The 22,937-nt window shown below is 43.3% G+C and overlaps 1 protein-coding gene across 5 annotated transcripts in view; it reads right to left on the bottom strand.

Annotated features, from left to right (window-relative positions):
- TNRC6A (trinucleotide repeat containing adaptor 6A) overlaps positions 1 to 11,480 on the bottom strand; it is a 99,095-nt gene extending 87,615 nt beyond the window's left edge. For 3 of the 5 annotated variants that reach the window (XM_045570275.1, XM_045570278.1, XM_045570277.1), the window contains exons 1-2: positions 11,103 to 11,471; positions 10,780 to 10,827 (exon numbers count right to left, since the gene is read on the bottom strand). In XM_045570275.1, coding sequence (XP_045426231.1) covers positions 10,780 to 10,827; positions 11,103 to 11,107 — 53 coding nt within the window. In that variant the 5' untranslated portion in view covers positions 11,108 to 11,471. Of the gene's footprint in view, positions 1 to 10,779; positions 10,828 to 11,102 lie in introns of all 5 variants that reach the window. The other 2 variants (XM_036460396.2, XM_045570274.1) reach the window with 2 other exon arrangements.
- Positions 11,481 to 22,937: the final 11,457 nt, after the last annotated feature.

The following is a 22,937-nucleotide window of genomic DNA, read 5'->3' as shown; positions in this document are numbered from 1 at the left end:
CTGCCAGCCAGATCACCCCCTAACCACTCCCCTGCCAGCCTGATTGATGCCTAACTGCTCCCCTGCCATCTTGTGGTGGCCATCTTGTGACCACATGGGGGCAAGATTTTTTACCACATGTGGCAGCCATCTTATGTATTGGGGTGATGGTCAATCTGCATATTACTCTTTTATTTGATAGGATACAGGCCTGGTGAATGGGTGGGTTTGCCATGAAGGATGTCCCGGATTAGGGTGGGGATTCCCTTGGGGTGTGGGGGGGCCTGGGTGAGGGGCCTGTGGTGGTTTGCAGGCCAGCCATGCCCCTCGGCAACCCAAGCAGAGGCCCTGGTATTTGGGGTTTATTTATCTTCTATAACTGAAACTTTGTAGCCTAGAGCAGAGCCAAGCCTCCTGCTCGCTCCATGGCGGCAGCATTTCTGTTGGGGTTTACTTATCTTCTATAATTTAAACTTTGTAGCCTTAAGCGGAGGCCAAGGCAGGCCAGGGCTGCAGGAAAACTTGGCTTCCTCCATCATCTGGGGCAACCCTAGCCTCCTACTCTCTCCAGCTCCGTGGCTGCCACCATTTTTGTTGGAATTTATTTACCTTCTATAATTGAAACTTTGTACCCTTGAGTGGAGGCCTGGGCCCACCAGGGTGTGTGGAAAGCTTGGCTTCCTCCATCGCTGGGGAAACCCAAGCCTCCCTCCTTCTCGCTCTGTGGCTGCAGCCATCTTGGTTGGGATTAATTTGCATACTTGCTCCTGATTGGCTGGTGGGCATGGCTGGTGGATGTGGCAGGGTGATGGTTAATTTGCATGTTACTCTTTTATTAGATAGGATGTTATAGACACCAAACCAATAGCTCAAGACCCCAGATTCCAGATTCCGATCCAGACCAAACCGGACACCAAGTACTATAAGAAGACAAAGATCACAACTACAAATCAATAACCTTGTGCATACGAACACAAAAATCCTTAATGAAAACTAATAAATCAAATCTAGCAACATATAGAGGATGCTATACCATGCCAAGTGGGATTTACCCCAGAAATGCAATGTTGGTATAACATGAAAATCACCCAATGTAATACTGGTACAACATATTAATAGAATGAAGTAAAATAGTATATGATGTCTCTCAACAGACGAGAGAGACAAAATCCAACACCCTTTCATGACAAGATAAAAACACACAAAGCAGGAATAGAAGAAAATTTTCCTTTTTATCCTCATCCGAGGATATATTTATTGACGTTAGAGAAAAAGACGGAGAGGGGCAAAGGAGGAGAGGGGGAAAAGGGAGAAAGGAGAAGGAAAATGGGGAGAGGGAAGAGAGGTCGAAGTGGGGGAGAAAGAGAAATCTGTGAGAGGAACATCAGGATCGAACCCACAACCTTTTGGTGTACGGGAGGATGCTCCAACCAACTGATCTACCCGACCAGGGCTAAAGGGAAACTTTCTTAACAAAGGGCATGAACCCAAGGCTCACATCATATTTATTTTTAAGATCAAGTGCTTTTCCTCTCAATTAGATATAAGACAAAAATGTCTGCTTTTGCCACTTCCATTCAACGCTGTACTATGTGTAGCTTCTAGTCAGAAAATTGGGCAAGGAAAATAAACAAAGGGCACCAAGATCAGAAAGGAAGTTAGAAAAATATCTCTATTCACAAATGACATGACCATCCTATATAATACAATAAAAGGCTACTATGCAAATTAACCAAATGGCAGAAAGACTGGTCGCTATGACGTGCACTGAACACCAGGGGGCAGACGCTCAATGCAGGAGCTGCCCCCTGGTGGTCAGTGCGCTCCCACAGGGGGAGCACAGCTCAGCCAGAAACCCTGAGCCAGGCTCACGACTGGTAAGCTCAGACATCCCCCTGCAGGCTCCTGGACTGCGAGAGGGTGCAGGCCGGGCTGAGGGAATTGGGTCTCTAGAATATGTAAAAAGTTCTAAGGAACACACACTCATTGGAAACAATAAAGGAGTTCAGCACAGATGCAGGATACAGGATCAACTCACACAAATCAACTGTCTGATGTACTACAATGAGGATGAGCCATGAGGATATTACGCTAAGTGAAATAAGCCAGTCACAAAAGGACAAACATTGTGATTCCATTTATATGCAGTATGTGGAACAAATTTATAGAGACAGAAAGTAGAATAATGGTTGCCAAGGGTTGAGGGGAGGGGAGAATTTTGCAAGATGAAAGACTGTGGAGATGTATGGTGGTGATAGTTGCACAACATTGTGAATGTGCTTGATACCACTGAAATGTGCACTCAAACATGGTTAAGATGGTAAACTAGATGTACCGTTTGTGCTTCAAGGGACATCAAGAAAAAGTGAAAAGGCAACTCACATAATGGGAGAAAATATTTATAAATCACTTTTCTAATAAAGAATTTGTATTTAGAATAGGTAAATTCTTACAATTCAATAAAAATATAACCAAACTTTAAAATGGACACAATGAATAGCCATTTCTCCAAAACAAATACACAGTGGCTAATAAGCACACAAAAAGATGATAATCATTAGTCATTAGAGAAATGCAAATCAAAATCACAATGAGATGTCACTTCAAATCCACTAAAATGACTACAATAAAAAGGAACAATAGCAAGTGTTGGTGAGAATTTGGAGAATGGAATAGCTATACATGGCTGGTGGGAATGTAAAATGGTGCATCTGCTTTGGAAAGAGTCTGAAAATTCCTCAAAAACTTAAACACAACCCTAGCTGGTTTGGCTCAGTGGACAGAGTATCAGCCTTCGGACTAAAGGGTCCCGGGTTTGATTCGGGTCAAGGGCACATGCCTGGGTAGCAGGCTTGATCCACAGTAGGGGGCGTGCGGGAGACAGCCAGTTAATGATTCTCTCTCATCATTAATGTTTCCATCTCTCTCTCCACCTATCCCTTCCTCTCTGAAATCAATAAATATATCTTTTAAAAAAATAAGAAGTTAAACACAGAATTACCACATGCTGAAAACATATGTCCACACAAACACACACAAATGCTCTTAGCACCATTATTTATAATAGGCCAAAAATGAAAACAACCCCAATGTTCATCAACTGATGAACGGGCAGATAAATAAAATGTATTACAGCTTTTCAATGAAATACCTTTCGCCCATAAAAAGATGAAGCACTGACAACACACTACAATATGGATGAACTCTGAAAGCATAGTAAGTGAAACAAGATACAAAAAGCCACATATTGTATGATTCCATTTACATGAAATGCCCAGTAGGTAAATCCATAGACACAGAGTATAAATTTGTGGTTGCCAGGGGTTGGGGTAGGGGTGAATGGCAGGAATGCTAAGAGGCACAAGGATTTTTTTTTGTTCCAGGTCGGAGGAAAGATGATTAAAATGTTCTGAAATTAGGGAGATGTGATAATTCTGAATATATTAAAAACCACTGGATTGTATAATTTAATAGGGTTAATTTTTAAAAAATATATTTTATTGATTTTTTACAGAGAGGAAGGGAGAGAGCTAGAGAGCCAGAAACGTCGATGAGAGAGAAACATCGACCAGCTGCCTCTTGCACACCCCCTACTGGGAATGTGCCCGCAACCAATGTACATGCTCCTGACCGGAATTGAACCTGGGACCTTTCAGTCCGCAGACCAACGCTCTACCACTGAGCCAAACTGGCTTCGGCTAATAGGGTTAATTTTTATCTGAATGAAGCTGTTATAAAAAAGAGAGAGAAACTGAAGGGAGCATTCAGAGAAAAAGGAGTTGACAGAACAAGAGGTACAGGGCATAAAGCTAGATAGCTGAGCACAGACTAGAGTTTGGACTTAAAATTCGAGTCACTAGGAAAGCAAGCAAAGCTTTCTAAGAAACAGTAGCAGGCTTAGAACTGTCGCTTGAGGATACGAACCTGCAGCAGAGTGGAGAATGCACACTGTATGTCCCTTTCTATCTGACATGTTAAGAGTCTCGCTTATATGACTTACATTACACCTAGGGAATCACAAGCAGAATATTAGTACACCAACTTCTCTAACACCCTTTGTATGGCCAATTATCAAAGAGTGAAGTAACACTTAAAAATACATTTAAAATCAGTGCATATTTAAGCACCACCATCTCTCTTTGTGTTTTAGGGGGAATTTCAAAAGGATAAAAGAAGCCGAAACTGGCGTGGCTCAGTGGATAGAGCATCAGCCTGTGGACCGAAAGGTTGCAGGTTCGATTCCGGTCAAGGGCATGTACCATGGTTGCGGGTACATCCCCAGTAGAGGGTGTGCAAGAGGCAGCTGATTGATGATTCTCTCTCATTGATGTTTCTATCTCTCTATCCCTCTCTCTTCCTCTCTGTAAAAAATCAGTAAAACGTATATTTTTAAAAAAAAGGATAAAAGGGCCCAGTCAACAAAACACAGATGTCAGAATTATAAATGTATTCAGTATCACTGCAGCAAGCTGCTTAATAAATGTTAGTTGACTTAAAACCACTAGTAAGAACAGCAAACAAGTGACTTGATTTTACCTTGTTTATGATACAAATCCAATCAATCACTGTTTGCAGAAAATATCTCAAAGGTTCAAAGTACAAATTCCGAAACCAGGTTTCAATCTGTTTTGAGCATTCCATGAGAGCTGGGAAGTCAGCTGAGTCATCGTCATATAACATGCTATAGCACTGCTGAAAATTCAAAATGCTGTTCTCTAGTTACAAGAGTAGAAATGCTAGGATTCTGCTTCATAGCCAACTCACACAGAGTATGTACATCACTTAAAAATAAGACTATTTTAATAAGAAACCTAAACTATATTAGTTTTATGTTTGTTTTGAAAATAAAAACTATGCCTTAGTGCCATTGTCGGCAAACTGAAGCTCGCGAGCCACATGCAGCTGTTTGGCCCCTTGAGTGTGGCTCTTCCACAAAACACCTCGGCCTGGGCGAGTCTGTTTTGAAGAAGTGGCTTTAGAAGAAATTTAAGTTTAAAAAATTTGGCCCGAAAAGAAATTTCAATAGTTGTACTGTTGACTAACGAGTTTGCTGACCACTGTCTTAGTGGAATGTTACTTTCTCTCTTTTGAATCTTAAAATCTCAATGACCCTTTGCCATCTGGTCTCTCTGGAATTCAGGATGAGAACCCCTGTTCTGGCGGCACAATGCCACCCTAATTTCAATAGGGCATTCTTTTCAAGAATGCATATCACAAGTCCAGGCACCTATGTTTCATTCTCTTACCAGGACTGTAAGTGTGTCACTGGTGAAAGCTGATGTCCAAAAGGGAGCTCCCTTCAGAACAACCCTTCAACAAGGCCTGAATCATTACAGCTGATCAAAGACCTGTGATTACTGTAATTTCAGCAATTTAAATGAGATGACAGTTTACTAGTAAATGAATTGTCTAGCATAGGGGTGTCGAACTCAATCAGAGAAGGGGCCAAAATCTAAAATCCAGCCTAAATCGCGGGCCGAATGGTTTACTGAACAGTCATAAACTGTCATTGTGATGGAAATGCAGCGGAGTGCAGTGATGACAACGCGGTGCGGGCCACATTGCAAGGTCTGGCGGGACGGATTTGGCCCGAGGGCCTTGTGTTTGACACATGTGGTCTAGCACATTGTAAAATAGAAGAAACTGAGTTAGTATAAGGTAAACATAGTGCATACTGGGTAAACTGTGTTAATTTACTTTAAAATGGTGTGTATGGGAGGCTGGCAGGCAATACACTGAGAACAAACACATCACTATGTGACAGCCCTGCACAAAAGGTCTCACTGAATCAATCACACAGAAACCACCAGGTAAACCCCAAACGAAGCTTGCAAACAAGACTACTCTGGATATTCCAAAATGTCATGAAAGGGGAAGAAAAGGACAAGGAACTACTCCCGATGTAAGGAATTACAGACAAGGCAATTACGTGCAGCCCCAGATTAAGGCATTGAGGCTTAAATTCATAATTAACATACTTAAAAACACGTTGTTGGAACAACGAGGAACATCTGAATGTGGACCCAATAGACAGTAACAAAGTTAACTTCCTTGTATGTGGTGATAATTTTTTGTTTTTACCTAGAATGCCCTTCTTTCTGAAACATAAGAGTTGTTTAGTGACGACATGGCACAAAACACTAATTTGGCAAATAGTTATACATGGTAAATCTAGAGAGAGGTACCGTACAGGTGTTCACTGTACCATTCTTGATTCTTTGCTTAGGGTTAAATTTTTTAAAATTGCAAATGGAGGACATTTTTTTTTATTTTGAGAGATGTATCCTAAGTCAGTCTGGACATAATGCATACAGTACATACCTGCTTTAGTCTTTGGAATCATGGGCGAGACTTCTGAGGTTGCCATAAAACACAACTGTAAAAAGCTTTAACTCATTCTTACAGACTGATGTCAGATGCCAAAATTCATAAGAAATTACAGAACAGCACTCGGATTTTTTCATGACATTTATATTTAAATTTCCAGAAGGTGTTACACATTTTAAAGATAAGCTTCGTTTGTGATTCATTTATTCTTTCAAATGACTTACCATATAGCTGCTGAGGTAAGCTAGAAAGAAATCTATCAATATATAAATCTGCCGGCCTACAAACTCTTTCAGGAGAAAGCAACAAAAAGCTTAACCAAGTCAAATGACTGTTTTTCCAGACAGAGCTGGATGGACTGCAGGAGCGGGGCCCACGCTCCCTAAGGGACACCGAATGCCCTGGTTTGTGCCTGTCGTTCCTCATCTCTTCTTATTGAGCATTTGTCCCAGGCAGGCAAAAGCACCTCAGATACAAATGTCTCGGTTTAGATGTACATCATGCAGTACTACAGTGTAGTTAACTTCTCTTATATGATGGTATTTAATGTTGATTTAGAAAAACCAACAGTGTAACACGAAGCATGCCACTTGTGCTTAGATAATATACCCTACTTAGGGGTGTCGAACTCAATCAGAGAAGGGGCCAAAATCTAAAATCCAGCCTAAATCACGGGCCGAATGGTTACTGAACAGTCATAAACTGTCATTGTGATGGAAATGCAGCGAAGTGCAGTGATGACAGCGCGGTGCAGGCCACATTGCAAGGCCTGGCGGGACGGATTTGGCCCGAGGGCCTTGTGTTTGACACATGTGCTACATTATGGTAAATTCCTTACTAGAATGGAGAAAAATGGTTCTAACGTGTTTAGAAAGCAGAAACCAAAGTTATCTTTTTCTCTACTGTGTAATATAGAATAAACACTGCACAGCTGTAGGGAGTCAAAAGGCCTGTCACTGGTTAAGGGAATATAACCTTGACCAAGTTATTGGCTTTGTCTCAACCACAGCTTTCTCTTGTGAAAAATGAAGGGATCAAAATGCTGACAGGTCTCTACTTGATGTCATCGTCCAGCTCTAAATACTCAGTAATTTCATGGTTTGGGCCACCAAAATATTTTTTAATTGAATCAGCTGAGTTAGACTTTTTTACAACTAGAAAATACAACCTATCTTCCTTCCCAAACTGCTATTTCTGTTCTGACCTCTCCTCTCCTCTCCTCGGAGGCTGGGTGAATCTCCCATTACCCAGGATGAAGGCCACTTAGACTCCTCTCAACTCTCCCTGCTTCCAACTCCTCAGGGACGTTTTCTCTCTCACCTTTTCTATCCCTTCAATTCAGGTCTGCATCACCTTTTACCTAGACCACTAGTTATCATTCTATCATCTTGGTACTTTGAAATATATAATAGCTTCTCAATCTGATATTCAAGAACCTCTCCATCTGCCCCACCTTTTTATGCCAATTGTACTACTCACTGCCATTTCAACATTCCCTGTACTTTCCGGATCAAATGCCTTTACCCCTGCTGTTCTTACACAGCCCTTTTCTCTGCTTTTCAAAATCGATTCCATTATTTAAAGCTCAGTTCCAATGGTGATCAGTTCCCTTTTCAGTGTCCATAATACTAACATAAAGAGACAATTTTACTGGCCAACAGTGGAGAAAGACAGCTTACCTAGGGTGGCAAAAGAAAATTATCTCTTTGCCAATTTTACTGACCTTGTTCCCTGGCACAGGGTCCTGAGAACTTAGCAGAGGAAAAGGAGAATTTCTGGCAGTACGAATTAGACATTTCAGATACTAGAAGTCAGAGGTCCACACAATGGGATTTACACTCCCAAGGTATTAAAAGATGTTTAAATTAACAGAAATTAATTTAACATTTAAAGATTTAACATTACATGGTTATCTTCAGAAAAAATACAAAGCTCCAGAACAGTGTTTCCAACTGAGACAATTTGTCCCCCCACCCCCAAGGGGGATTCTGGCGGTATAGGAAGACATTTCTGATAGTCAACTGGATGGAGTGTTACTGGCAGATACTGAACAGTCTACAATGCATAGGGCAGGCACTGCAATAATAAATGATCTGATCCAAAACATCAACAGTGCCCAGGTTGAAAAACTTCGATCTAGAAGAATAGCATGTATTTCTGCCTCCTCAGATATTCAAATGTTTCCAGATGAAAAAGCATGTCTCTAATCAGAGACAATATAGTCTGAAGCCAGAAAGCGCCTCCGATTTCCAGTACCACGATCTCCTGAAAGTTACCTAACCTTTTTGTGCCTTTAAGTCTTCATCTGTAAAACCGGGATAATAAGAGCACCTATCTCACAGAATGTTCCAACAATCAGGTGAGTCCATTTAAAGTCCTTGGTAAAGTATACCAGGCAGATATAAGCATTCAATAAATTTAGCTACTTTCATTCCTCTCCTCCCTAGGGCCTTGTCTTGCAATTGGAACATAGAAGATGCTCAAGAAATGTTTCCTAAGTGAATAATGCCTGTTCCTCCTGGGGAGGGCACAAATAGGTAAAGATAGATAAATGCTCTTTATTGGGGGGTGGGGGGGAGGAAGAGGTAAAGGTGGAAGGAACCATTTGCCCTCCCACTCACATCTCTCCCTCCACAGAACCGTTTCAACCTCTGGGAAATGTGCCCCTCTCATGGCCCTTAGGGCAGGCCATCCTGTAACCTCCTTCCTATTTTCTTTTTTGTCCTTCTGACCAACTGAAGTTGCTCATTCATAATGAGGTGACTTCTCTGGACCCCTACCATCACCTACCATATATTAATTGTTTATGGACTTATTGTCGTCTTCCTATAGACTGTACAAGCTTTCCATGGCTAGGGACAACAGTTGAAACCTTTTTATATAACCCAAGGGCCTACAGACCTTAGCAACTGTCCGGCCGAGCCTGGCGTTTTATACATTAGGCACAGAGAAGCTAAGTGAATTGCCAAGAGTCAAGGTCATATTGCAAGTGGTAGGTAGCTAGGATTCAAACTCTGATACTTAACTGATACAGAGAATCCAAGTACTATCTGACTGACTGCAATCACATATGAAAACTGTATCTGTGGTAGAGACCATTTTTTTAATTAAGTACCAGAAAACCTCTGCAGGAATTATACTGATAGTTACCTGACAAAGCAAAAATGGAGAGAAATAGACCCAAACTCCAAACTCCTTCCTGCTGCTGAAATTACACCTTGAAGACTCCACCTGATTTGTATCTTTAACATTTCCTTAATAGCTTCTGACAACAAAACTTATTTAAATGTCCAACAAACAGTTAAGTCAGTGATGTCAGGCTTAATTTCCTTTAAATGGTTCCATAATTATTTTAAGTAACAGAAAATCTCTTCTTTGGTAGTCAATGATGCCTACCCTTCACCAACTGAACAGAATCTTTAAAAACCACTTGAACAGACTCCTATCTCAAAAAACTCAAAAGACCAGCAATTTGAAATGATCCTATATGGCAAAAAACAGTCAGGCAATTGGCGTTGTGTGTTAACCTCAACATAAACTAAACCTCACAGTCCTCACGCAAAAACTACACGAAGACCTGAGACAGGAGAAATTTTATTTTATCCTGTTCAAGTGAAACAAAGCTGTTCACTTATCAGGTTAATCTGGAAGTTTCTCTGAATGTCCCAAATGATGCAAAAGAAAGCAGCAAGTAGGAAAGAAAAAGACTGTAAGACAGAACACTGAAAAAGAGTTAAGCATGGTGCATTGATTGCTTTGACGCTTAAGCAATTACAGCTCAATAAAAGTAAACAATTCCATAAACTTGACATAAAGGCATCATTAAAAAAAACACAAAAACACACACACTCCCTCTGAGGTGATGGTTTGTTACCAGTGCAAAAGCACTCAAGCCCAGTAAGAATGATAACCACATATGGGGAACATATTTTAAATTATTTTACCAGCCTACAAAAGAGCGTAGACAGGAATCGTAGTTTCGAAAGAAAACAAAACGCAGTTTCTGCTTGGTGAAGTTCAAGGGCAAAACTGCTCCCAGTGCAACAGAACCCTCCTGACTACAGTGTTGGGGGGAAGGGGGGGGAGAAATGCGAACACATAGTGTCTTTTTATAAAGGCAACAATTTGAGTTACAAAGTAATAACGGGGAAGCCAAAACAGTTTGACAGCACGCCCTAAGGGCTGCCTCAATCGTGAGTCACACAATGCCTGCAACCACTTACAATAGTAATTAATGCACAAGTCCCCTAATTAAATCCTAAAAGGGCGAGAATGCTTTAACTAAGTTTACAAGAATTGCCTCTCGCTGGCCGCCCCAAATAAAGGCAAACACGCTAATGACGCGGCACCCGCAGCCCCGCCGCCGGGACGCGCGGCCCCGGGCGCTGCCTGGCGCGAGGACACGGGGACCCGCGGCCCGAACATGCGCGGAGCGGGGCTCCCGCCGCAGGGCGCGGCGCGGCGCCGTCTTACCTGCTAAGAGTCCTCTCTACGTCTTTGGTCGCTTTAGCTTCCAATTCTCTGAAAGAGAGAAAGGGAGGGACGCGCCTGAAGCGGAGCCCTGCCGCAGAGGCGGCGGCGCGGTGGGGGAGGGGCGGGCGGGCGGCTGCGGGGCTGCAGCCCTCGGCGCCCAGGGGCGGCGGCGCCCCCCCACCCCCAGGCCCGCGGCCCCCGCCCGCCGCCCGCCGGGAGCAGCCCGCGCCCCACCCAGGCCCGCAGCGCGGGCGCCCGGCCCCGCCACCGCCGGCCGCGGGCCCTGCGGCAGGGCTCCCCCGCCGCGGAGCCGAGCCGCTCACCTCATGTGTAAAGTGCACGAGCGAGTGGGGCGGGCGAGCGAGGCCGCGAGCCTCAGGCCCTGCGCAGCGCCGCGGGGACAGGCCCGAGCGGCCGCGCCAGCGCCATTTTCTACACCGACCCGCCGCTGCCGCCGCCGCAGCTGCTGCCGCCGCCGCAGGCCCCCGGCCGGAAGTGAATGCCCCGCTCCGCAACCCCTTCCGGGGCGCCCCGCCGCCGCCTCAAGATGGAGACCTAGCAACTGGGCCCGCGCCGGCCGAGCCCGTGGCAACCGCCGGGCCGAGCGCTGCCCCCCGCCCGTCCCTCCTGCCGCCGCCCGGGCGCCCGCACAGCGCGGGCCGGGGTCCGAGCCCGACGGCGTCGCCGCGCTGTTCGGATGTGACAGAGGCCTCCCCTCCGCGGCGGCGCGGGCTCCCGCTCCCGCCCCTCCCCTCCCCCACACACACACCACACACATTCCCCCTCCCCACACACACACACCACACACTCACACACACCACACTCACACACACACACCAAACACACTCCCCCACAGAACCACTCACACCACACACACACACACACACACACACACACACCGGCCCCTCCCCCACAGAAACACACACACACACACACACACACACACCGGCCCCTCCCCCACAGAAACACACACACACACCACACACACACACTCACATCGGCCCCTCCCCCACAGGACCACACACACCACACACACACACACACACCGGCCCCTTCCACACATACACACACACATACACACACACACACACCGGCCCCTCCCCCACAGAACCACACACACACACTCACACACACACGCACGCACTCACACACACACACACGCACTCACACTCACGCACGCGCACACATCTCCTAAGCCGCAGGGTCCGCCCTGAGCGGCCTCAGCCCGCGGGGCCGGTGTGACCTTGGGCCGCTGTTGGACCCGCTCGGCGCCCCGCAGGCGGGAGCACGCGGCGCCGCAGGGCCCGGAGGCCTCCCCTGAGCCCCGCCGGGACAACGGCCAGAACTGCCCCTCGGGTCTCACAAGCCCCTTCCGACCCGGGGCCTGGCCCCGGGGGCGGCGCGGGCGGCAGAGCTCGGCCCGCGGTGGACGCGGCTTCAGTCTCAGGCACGCGGACCAGGGTGTGCAGCACTGACACAGGGTCCTGGCCATCCACCCGCACGGGCGGCCATGTGCCGGCCGCTGTCACTGTAACGGGCAGCCTGCGGGGCGGAGGCCGGCGCCCCGGCCGAGCGGGGAGCAGCGGGTTGGAAGGTGCCCGGGGCCCCAGCGGCCCGGGAACGGGCGGGCGGGCGCTGGCCTGGCGGGAACCGGGAGGAGCAGGGAGATGGCTACGATGGGGCCGGCGAGAAGCGGTCCCAAGGGAGCTCGCCAGAAACGAACATACATATGCTTACGGTGCTACATATGTAGACACGGTGAGATACAGCCGTGCGAATAGCGGGAGAAAACAGACCTGCCGGCATGCAGATAGACAAAGATCGATACACGCCGAAGGAAGAGCGGACGGGAGATGCACAATGCACACGCTTGTAGATAAAATTAGGTGCGGACATTCGTGTGCTTTCTTTCCATCCTCTCACAATGCCTTTTCCCTAACGTGAAAATGAGTCTTCCTCTGTGCTTAACACCCATGCTTTATTCTGAGAAAGAATGGATTTTTTCTCATCCCATTTTCCTCTTTCTAAGCTAGGTTCTTCCTCTGGCTTTAAAGAATGCCCAAGTTTCTCCCATTAAAAAGAAACAAAGCCACCTAGACTGCCCCGTTCCCATCATCTCTGGGGGAGATGTGAACTAAAAACTGAATGAATGAATGAATGAATGAATGCCCAAAGTCCTAAAACACGTGCGCCAAAATGTTATTTTTCTTCTTTAAATGTATCTGTGTGTGCGTGTGTGATTTTTCTTTTTATACAATGAGAATGTGTAAAAAAAAAATTGTTTTAATCAGGTTTAAAAATTGTAAAATGTAGAGGGCAACAAATAAATGCTAGTTACTTTCCTTTTTCTGCCATGGTCCCTACTCTCAATTCACCCATACATATATTTACTTTTGTTTTCCTTTATCGTCATTTCTACTTAAAATGTTAAAAAAAAATAAAAAAAATTGCCCAGCAGTGTGGCTTAGTGGTTGAGCGTCCACGTATGAATTAGGAAGTCCCAGTTGGATTTTCTCTCAAATGGGGGCACCTGGCCAGGGCACAGGATCCCCAGTAGGGGTTGTGCAGCTGATCAATGATTCTCGTCGCTACTGTTTCTCTCTCTCCCTCTCCCTTCCTCTCTGAAGTCAATAAAAGTGTATTTTAAAAATATATATTACAGTATTTCTTTAGGAATTAAAAAGTATGAATCACAGTATGCTTTCATGCCAGCCTTATGACTAATTTTCCACAACAGCATAAGGCAATGAAAACAGTAATACTATCAACATTTGCACAGCTGTCAAGTTTAGCTGACTCTTTTAAAAATTAGGCTTTTCTTAGCTTTGAATAACTCGATGTTTCTTTTTTCTTCTAAATATGTTTTTATTGATTTCAGAGAGAGAGGAAGGGAGATGGATTTAGGGAAACGTGGATTGGCTGCCTCCAGCATGCCCCCTACTGGGGATCGAGCCTGAAACCCGGGCATGTGCCCTGACCAGGAATAGGACCAGCAACCTTTCAGTGCATGGGAGGACACCCTACCCACTGAGCAACACCGGCCAAGGCTCAGGCTGGAGGTTTGACCCTGTGGACAAAAACAGACTTCATACTTCAGATCCACTGGAGCCACCATTTTTACTTTACTTGCATAATCAATTAGGAACAAAACCAGAAACAGAGTCCTCTATAGAGTAATGGGTGTGAGCGAAAAGGGGCTGCATGCTAACCTGACTAGCTCAGGGAAGGCCTTTGTGGCGGCCTTGCAAACTCCTAAAGTAACCACAAAGGAGGGTTTGAAATTAAAACTTTTTAAACAAAAAAGTTTATGGTGGGGAGTCATGTCCAAGGCAATGGTCATGTAGCTTCCCTTTAACGGAGCCTGGCTATTATCTTTTTGCATCTATGATAACATATTGTTGGAATGTCAAAGTTCTTTTCCTTATTCCAGATCCCTCAAAGCACAGGCACCACAAGTCCCTTTATTTTTATTGAGTTAATTGTTGACTGTTAGCTGTCCTGCACCCACCTAAGTAAAAGAAGTATACATCTGTCATTTTCTTTTTTATCCAATCCCAGACGTTTCCCCACTTTGCTTTCTCCCACCTCCCTAATCTATCACCAGTGCATTTCATGTAATCCATTTCTGCCTCCTCTTTTGATTGTAATGTATAAAACAAGGTGCAAAACTACCATTCTCAGGAGCATTATCTCAATCCATTGAGACTCAGCTTCCCTGCCTTTGTCAACAGTTTGGCTCAAATAAACTCACAAAAATTCTTCACAGGTTTAAATGTTTCTATGTTAACATAGGTTTCATCGACACAGCTCATTGAAGTAAGCAAATACCATGTTCTACAAGAAGCATATTACCTAGGTTAAGTGAATATTAGAATTTTTGCAGGCCTCATGGTTGAAGTCTATACAGTTAGAGAATTTGTTTTCTGTGGTATTAAATCTTTTTCAATAATAACTTTTTATGGAATAGTTCAGGAAGAATCTAGATCTCAGGAAGGTCCTTGCTTCTTCTTAGTAAGCATAATAAGAAGTAGAGATCGTACAAATTTAAATTTAAATAAGATCTTTTATTCTCCATTTGTCTTTCTTTCTTGGGTGCTTTATTCCTTTGGTTTCTGAAGTCAGCAGAGAATATATATTCTCCATCCCTCTCTTCCTTGTTCTACTGAGTAGAATAAATGACTAGCCTGGTACTTGGAAATTATGTACTTGAAAGAAGATGCTTTTTTTTTCTCCCAAGACTTCACCATAAAATATCATCATGAAATATGTATGTATTTTTTAGGTAAAGCACACTCAAATATTTTTAAATTTAGAAGAAATCTCCATAATAACGTATAAATGGAAATTGAGGCATTAACTTGAACAAAATTTCCTAGAGAGTATGTTATTTGTTTTAACTAAAACTTATCTGGTACTTAATAAAGATGTGCCAGCCATACACTGTTCCCAGTTAAGTACTTTACAAATATGAACTAGTCATTATTATCGTCCTCACACAGTCCAATGGGGTTGGATGCTACCCCTATTTTAGGGATGAGGATAATTAACTTGCCCAAAGTCACATAAATAGTATAGTAGAACCAGGCAATTTGGTGCCCAAGCCCAGGTCACTAACTACTACTTCATAGATCTCGTTTTCTCAATCATATTGGACCCTGTAGCCCCTTGGAGAAATATTTTATAACACCACTTCTTACTGTCCCAAAATGGTAAACATAGGTAATATATACTACCTAATACACAATTTCAAAATACATATAATGATTTGTCTCTGATATAAAAAGAGGCATAGGATAAAAGTAAATATAAAAAAAAAAATGCTGCCCTTGCTGGTTTGGCTCAGTGGAGAGAGCGTCGGCCTGCAGACTGGAAGGGTCCCATGTTCGATTCCAGTCAAGGGCACATGCTCGGGTTGTGGGCTCCATCCGCAGTAGGGGGCATGCAGGAAGCAGCCAATCAATGATTCTCATCATTGATGTTTTCTATCTCACCCTCTCCCTCTCCCTTCCTCTCTGAAATAAAAAATACATATATTTTAAAAATCAATTAATTTATTTAATTAAATGCCTTTTGCTAAGCACACGTGTGGGCTGGTCTGCTCTGGAAGGCTGGGTAAGGCAGGCAGACGCTGACCCCTGGGAGGAATCCCACCACAGATACAGATCCACTCAGCAGCGGCACATTGGTTATTCACAGACCAAGACTGTGATGTTGAAGGTGTAATCTTTCTGGAATATAGAGCAAGGCCCAGTCAATTTCTCAACCGCTAGAAACAATTCTTCCTCCATTTATGTGCTCGCTGCATTGCTGGACATTTCAGGCTATATTACAACCGCAAAAGTAAGGCATTCGGTCCTCAGACGATGAGCATGCCTTTACCTACGTGAACTTTCAGCGATGGGCTAGTCTATGTCCTGTGGGACTGCCCTGGTCCAGCACCCACAGTTCCTTGCAATGGATCTTAATAGCACCACTGCCTCCGCCCCACCCGACACACACACTCTGTGATAGCCAGAAACACTGTAGTGTAGTGGGTCCCCAAACTCTCTGAGGAGTGGTGTTAAGTGTTGCTATGGAGACGCGTGGAGACGGGAATCCTGAGAAAGTTTGATACTCCAGTGAAAACTAGAGCAAGATGGGAAGGAAGGCAGGGTAAGTGGAGTGCAGTGGGGTCAGATGATGCCTCCCAGCCTGACATTGCAAAACACAGCCTCCTTATTCCTTCTCTGCATCCTCCTCATCCCGCACACAAACTTCCCTAAAGGGACCGTTCCCACCGCACTCCTGTCAGTGTCACACTGCCAGTCACCAAGCTGCCCGGGCCATAAACCTACGGGTCAGTTTAAGCTCTACCCTCCACCTCATCCAATCCATCAATAAGTTAATTTGTCTCCAAACTTCTCTTTTATTCTTCCTCTCCTGTTTACCACTGTATACACTGAAAATGCTACAGTTTCTCACTTCTTCCTCTTTTGTTGGTTTAGTTTACATACAATAAGATACATACATTTGAAGTGAAAAAATCAATGAGTTTTGACAAATAAATACACCCAGGTGATCACTACCACAATTAATATATAGAACACCTCCATCACCCCAGAAAATGCCCTTGTGTCTCCTTCTGTCCTCACTTGCTCTCCCCAATGCACACACCTGACACCAGGAAACCACTTTTCTGACTGATATTACTGTAAATTACACCAGTCTATTCTAGGGCCTTATGCTATAAACTAGGGGCCTGGTGCATGAATTTGTGCACAGGTGGGATCCCTTGGCCTGGCTGGCGATTAGGGCTGATGGGGTGATCTGGGCCGGCTGGCTGTGGGGAGGGGCCAGGAGAGGTTGGCCGGCCATGGAAGGTTGGCTGTGGGTGCACACTGACCACCAGGGGATAGCTCCTATGTTGAGTGTCTGCCCCCTATTGGTCAGTGTGTCATCATAGCAACCAGTCGACCAGTGGTCTAGTCATTTGGTTGTAACTGTTGCTTAGGCTTTTATATATATAGATGGCATATCTTCTCACAGAACAGTCTGTGAGAGTCGTTCATGTTGCTGCATGTATCAAAGTTCATTCTTTTTTAATACTGAAAAATACTCCATTGAATGAATGCACCACAATTTGATTTCCATCCTCCTCCTGATGGACTTTTGGATTACTTCCAGTTTGGCATTATTATGCATAAAGCTGCTATGAAAATTCTTGTACAAATCTTATTTTGAGGACAGCAGACATATGTTTTCATTTCTCTTGGATAAATAGTTAGGAATATAGTTAGGATGAGTGTATTTTTTTTTTTTAATTCTATAAGGAACTATAAGATGTTTCTAAAATGGTAACACCTGGCTATATGTCCCATCCCAGGAAACCGCCCAGTTGCTCTACATCCTCGCCAGCATTGCACATGTTCACTCCTAGCCTCTTAGAGTCATGCCCTGAATAGCAGCCTGAGAGATTTTTCTTAAAAGGAAAACCACACTCTCCAGCTTGAAACAACTCAAGCTGCAGGGCTCTTGATTCAAAGCCTAATATCTTTAACACGGTCTGTCGTGTCTCTCTGATGTTTTTACCAGGCACTCCCCAAGCTCCAGATGATCCCAAGTTTTTCTTCCATTTTCTAAATGGTGCAGCTCTTCCCACAGCCTGCTTCTAACCATCCTTCAGCTCTGAACCCTCAGGTAACTGCCTCAGGAAGACCACATCTGCCTGGACTCTATTAGGTCTCCAGTTACATATTCTAGATTTCTTCATAGCATGAGCACATTTGCAGGAAGTATTTCTGCCACTATTTGTCTAACCTTTGATTCTCCAGAGTCTTTGTAAGATCCAGGAGAGCAAAGATCATGCCTACCTTGTCATCATTATGTCTTTAGCATCTAGCATAACACCTAATACATTTGGGCCCTTAAAAAATATTTATTAAATGAAAGAATAACTTTTCTATGCTTTGCTTATGGCCACCAAAGTGGTCTAACAACAAAATCACTCAGGTGCTGCTGATGCTTAAAATTCTTGAATGGCTCCTGATATTCTATGGAATAGTATCAGAAATGTACCTTACCTGCCCCATTTCCCAGAATTCCTACTTTGTGCTCCAGTGATACTGAACTATTGATTCTGTCTTGTGTTTTCAATGCCTCTGTGACTTAAACATGTTATTTCTTCTGAATAGAACACCTCCCTTAATATGGCTGCCTAACAAACTCAGACTTCAGAGCCCAGTTCAAATGTATCCTCCTTTGTCAAGCCTTCCCTGAGATTCTCTGAAGCTCGTAGTGATATAAATAGGAATCAAGTACAATAGTAACTAAGACCTTATTGTATCTTTCTCCTCCTATTCAGGTAGAAACTCAGCCATCCAGAGAACAGCTAGGGTTGAGTTTGTCGTGTTCTCATGAGATAACTCGTTTTTATCCAACCACTCCTGGCAACTTGTCTGTTGGGTTCAGTGTTGTGTTTGCCTGCACCCAGAGCAGTGCCCAGGTTGCAGTAAGCATTGAATTACTGTTTGTTGAATGATAAAGAATGAATGTAGTCTTTTCTCCAAGCAGTTATATAATGCGTCAAGGAGCATCACTGTTCTCACAGGAGCCTGCTTGCTACCATCTTGACTTCTAGCAAGGCCTGCCTAGATTCTCCTACACATCTGTTTGGCTTCTTCAAACTACTGGGCTTTGCTTTATCTTACAGATGCAAACAATATTCTTTCCATAATGCTCTTGTTTTCCATCAGATCCACCAGGCGCCTTCCTTGTTTTTTTAGGACAAAGTGGGTATTTTAACCTCTTAGACATCCCTCAACATTCACTGCTAAGATAATCAGTTGTTGTTTCCCTATTTTTTTCTTTGAATGCTACAGGCAATTATGGCACCTGCTTTTTCTTAGGGCTGACCTTCACTCTCAGTCCATTATAGTGGAGAAATGCTACAGTAAGCATTTTTATATTAAAAAACTTTTATTTCCATTTACCAAATTTGGGATAATTTGAACATTAAAATAAACAATTATACTAAGGCATTATAATCCACTCAATAAAGTAGAAAACTAGATTTCTGTATAGACACACATGTATATCATTTATTCATGCAATAAACCTTAAATGAGGAAGAAGGACTTCTACTTGCAACCAAGATGGAGCAACAAAAGTTCTAGATACCCTCCCTCCAACTCAACTAAAAAGACAAAATTTATGAAACAAAAAAGACATTGAACATCCTATATAATATATATAATAAAGAGGTAATATGCAAATTGACCATCACTCCAACACACAAGATGGCTGCCCTCATGATGTCAAATATGGTCACCCCTATGTGGACACAAGATGGCTGCCACAGGATGGCCCGCAGGCGAGGGCAGTTGAGAGGGACCAGGCCTGCAAGGGAGGGCAGTTGGGGGTGATCAGGCCTGCAGGGGAGGACAGTTGGGGTGATCAGGCCAGCAGGAGAGAGCAGTTAGGAACAACTGGGCCAGCAGGGGAGAAAAGTTAGGGGCAACCAGGTGGTCAGAGAAGGGCAATTAGGGGTGACCAGGCCAGCAGGGGAGGGCCACTGGGATTGGACCAGATCAGCAGGGGAGAGCAATTGGGGGGGAACAGGCTTGCAGGGGAGGGCAGTTGGGGGAGATAAGACTGGCAAGGGAGGGCAGTTAGGAGGTGATCAGGCTAGCAGGCAAAAGCTGTTAGGGGCAATCAGGCAGGCAGGCAGGCAAGTGGTTGGGAGCCAGTAGTCCTGGATCATGAGAGGGATATCTGACTGCCCATTTACCGGGCCTAAATGAGTGGTCAGACATCCCTCAAGGGGTCCCAGACTGGAGAGGGTACAGGCCGGGCTGAGGGAGACACCGCCCCATGCACGAATTTTGTGTACCAGGCCTCTAGTCTAATAATAAAAGACTGTGATCTCAGAGAGATGGGAAACAAAGGAGGTGATCCCCATGATTTCCCCAGATTACTATTTGAGGAAAGTTTCCAGGCAATGATGGTCCAGTGGTGTGGGAAGGGGAACCCCAAGCAGAGTGGACTCCCTAAGTAGAGGCAGTGTAGCTGAGAGTCTGGAGAGGTGAAGGAGGCTAGAGTTCACAAGTCACAGTACCATAGAGAGGAGAACCACAGGAATGGAGAGCTCCAGAGATCTGCAGAGGCTCATGCTTGGCTCTTTAGCTGAGAACTGAGTGGTACTTGCACATCATAAAACTACGTAACAAGACTGGGGAAGACTCACACAAAAAGGAAGAAAAGAACAACATCTGGGGCTCACAGAGAGCTAAGAATAGTTCCTGTTCCATCAATGAGAGCAGAACACCTGGGACAATAGATGGGATACTCAGGAGGACTTGGCTTAATAATGATTGGGCCAAAGTTAGCTCTAGGTACACACTGCTCTGCTGCTACCCTACAAAGCTTAAAAGTTCAAACTATTTGAGCAAAACCCAAGAACACTTATCAACACCCAACAAGGTAAAATTCACATTGTCTGGCTCCCAATAGGAAATTAAGAGACAGCTCGGCTCATGGCTCAGTGGTTGAGTATTGACCCAGGAAGCAGGAGGTCACAGTTCAATTCTTGGTCAGGGCACATGTCCAGGTTGCAGGCTCAATCCCCAGTGTGGGGTATGAAGGAGACAAGAGAGCTGATGAAAGATTCTCTCTCATCATTGATATTTCTATCTCTTTCTCCCTCTCTCTTCCTCTCTGAAATATATATATATATATATATATATATATATATATATATATATATATATATTAAATTACCAGACACGCAAAAAAGTAGGAAAATATGATTGAAATGAGGAGAAAATCTAATCAATTGAAATAAACCAACCCAGAAATGGCATGGATGCTAAAATTAGAAGGAAAGAACATTAAAATAGTTATTACAACCATATTCTATGTCACACCTTGGAAATATTTTTTAAAGAAAACATTTTATTTTTGGAAATAAAAACTTCAATATCTGAGAAAAAATATCCTGACTGAGGTTAACAGCAGACTAGACATTGCAGAAGAAAAGACACACTGCAACAAAACTACATAAAATGAAATAGATTAAAAAAGACTAAAAGTTAGATAAAGAGAACATCAATGAGCTATGAAACAACTTGAAAGCCCAATATATGTATTATTTGAGTCCCTAAATAAGAGAACTGGGGAATAAAAGAACTATTTGTAGAAATAATAGTAAATTTCCCCCAAATTTGATGAAAATTATAAACCACAGATCCAAGAATATCAACAGACAAACAGCCCCCACACACACACACATACATCATGGGGAATATATCAAGTAACATTATAATTAAATCATTTAAAGATAATGATTAAGAGAAGCATCTTAATGGCATCCAGAGAAGAAAACATGTTATAAACCACAGAATAAATAGTCAGCTGACATCAGACTTTTTATCAGAAAGTGTAAGCATTTAAAGAAAAAAAGATCAACCTAGAATTCTATTACTTGTAAAAATACTTTCAAAATTAAAGATGAAATAAAGACTTTTTAGAATTAGATAATCCAAAGAATTGTCACCAGCAGACCTGTACTACAAAAAAAAAAAAAAAAAGTAAAATGAATTTCTTCAGACAAAAGGAAAATGAGATGAGATACAAATATAGTTATGTAAAAGGAGGAACACTGCAAATAATACCTAAATAGGTAAATCATAGGTAAATATAAAAAATTCTTATTAATTAAATGTCATTAAAAGATAATTGTTTAAAATTAAAATGAGAAACAAGTGTATTGTGGGCTTTACAGCATAAGTAGAAATAAAATATAAGACAGAAATAACACAAAATCTGGGAGGGGAAAAACAGATATATTGCTGTAATGTCCATCTACCAAGATGTACACTATTGCTTAAAGGTAGGCTCTGAGTTAAGGTACATGACATGTTAACTATAACTTAAGGTAATCCCTGCTGCAACCACTAAAATCACACAGTGAAGAGTCATATCTCATAAGCCAACAAAGAGTAAGACAGTGTAAATCAGGTCCCACCTTTGTCCTTTTGCACGTGGATATTCCGTTTTCTCATCACCATTTGTTGCAAGGCAGGCCTCTAACTATGGAATGTTTCTGACACTGACAAAGAAGTAAAATGGAATCATAGTAATTACTCAACTAAAAGTATGCATGGGGGAAGGAAAATGGAAAAAAAGAACAAATAAAAAATAAAGAGTCAAATGTAAATTTAAAATCGATTAAGTCACATCAAATATAAGTAGTCTAAGCTTCCTAATTCAAAGTCAGAGACAGTCAGATTGGATTTAAAAAAGAGGGAGAGAAGGATTTGTATGCTGCCTATAAGAAACTTCCTTTAAACACTAACACACAAATAGATTAAAAGCAAAAGGATGGAGAAAATAAACTACCTAAGCTAACACTAATAAAAAGAAACCTAAAGTGGTTATATTAATAACAGACAAAACAGATTTTTGAACACTGAATATTACCAGGAGAGTCAATTCATCAACAAGGAACAATAATCCTAAGTATATGCAGCTACTAGAACAGTTTTAGAATACAGCAAAAATGCTGTAACTGCGAGGAAAAATGGACAAATCTGCAACAGTAACCAAAGATTTCAATCTCCTTCTCTCAATGCTAGGCCTTTGCTGGAACAAACAGACAGTAAGCCAGTGAGCACACAGAGTAT

Source organism: Pipistrellus kuhlii, unplaced genomic scaffold (assembly GCF_014108245.1).
Source record: "Pipistrellus kuhlii isolate mPipKuh1 unplaced genomic scaffold, mPipKuh1.p scaffold_m20_p_31, whole genome shotgun sequence".
In the NCBI taxonomy this organism is placed as follows: domain Eukaryota; kingdom Metazoa; phylum Chordata; class Mammalia; order Chiroptera; family Vespertilionidae; genus Pipistrellus; species Pipistrellus kuhlii.
This window is presented reverse-complemented; position numbering and strand designations above follow the sequence as displayed.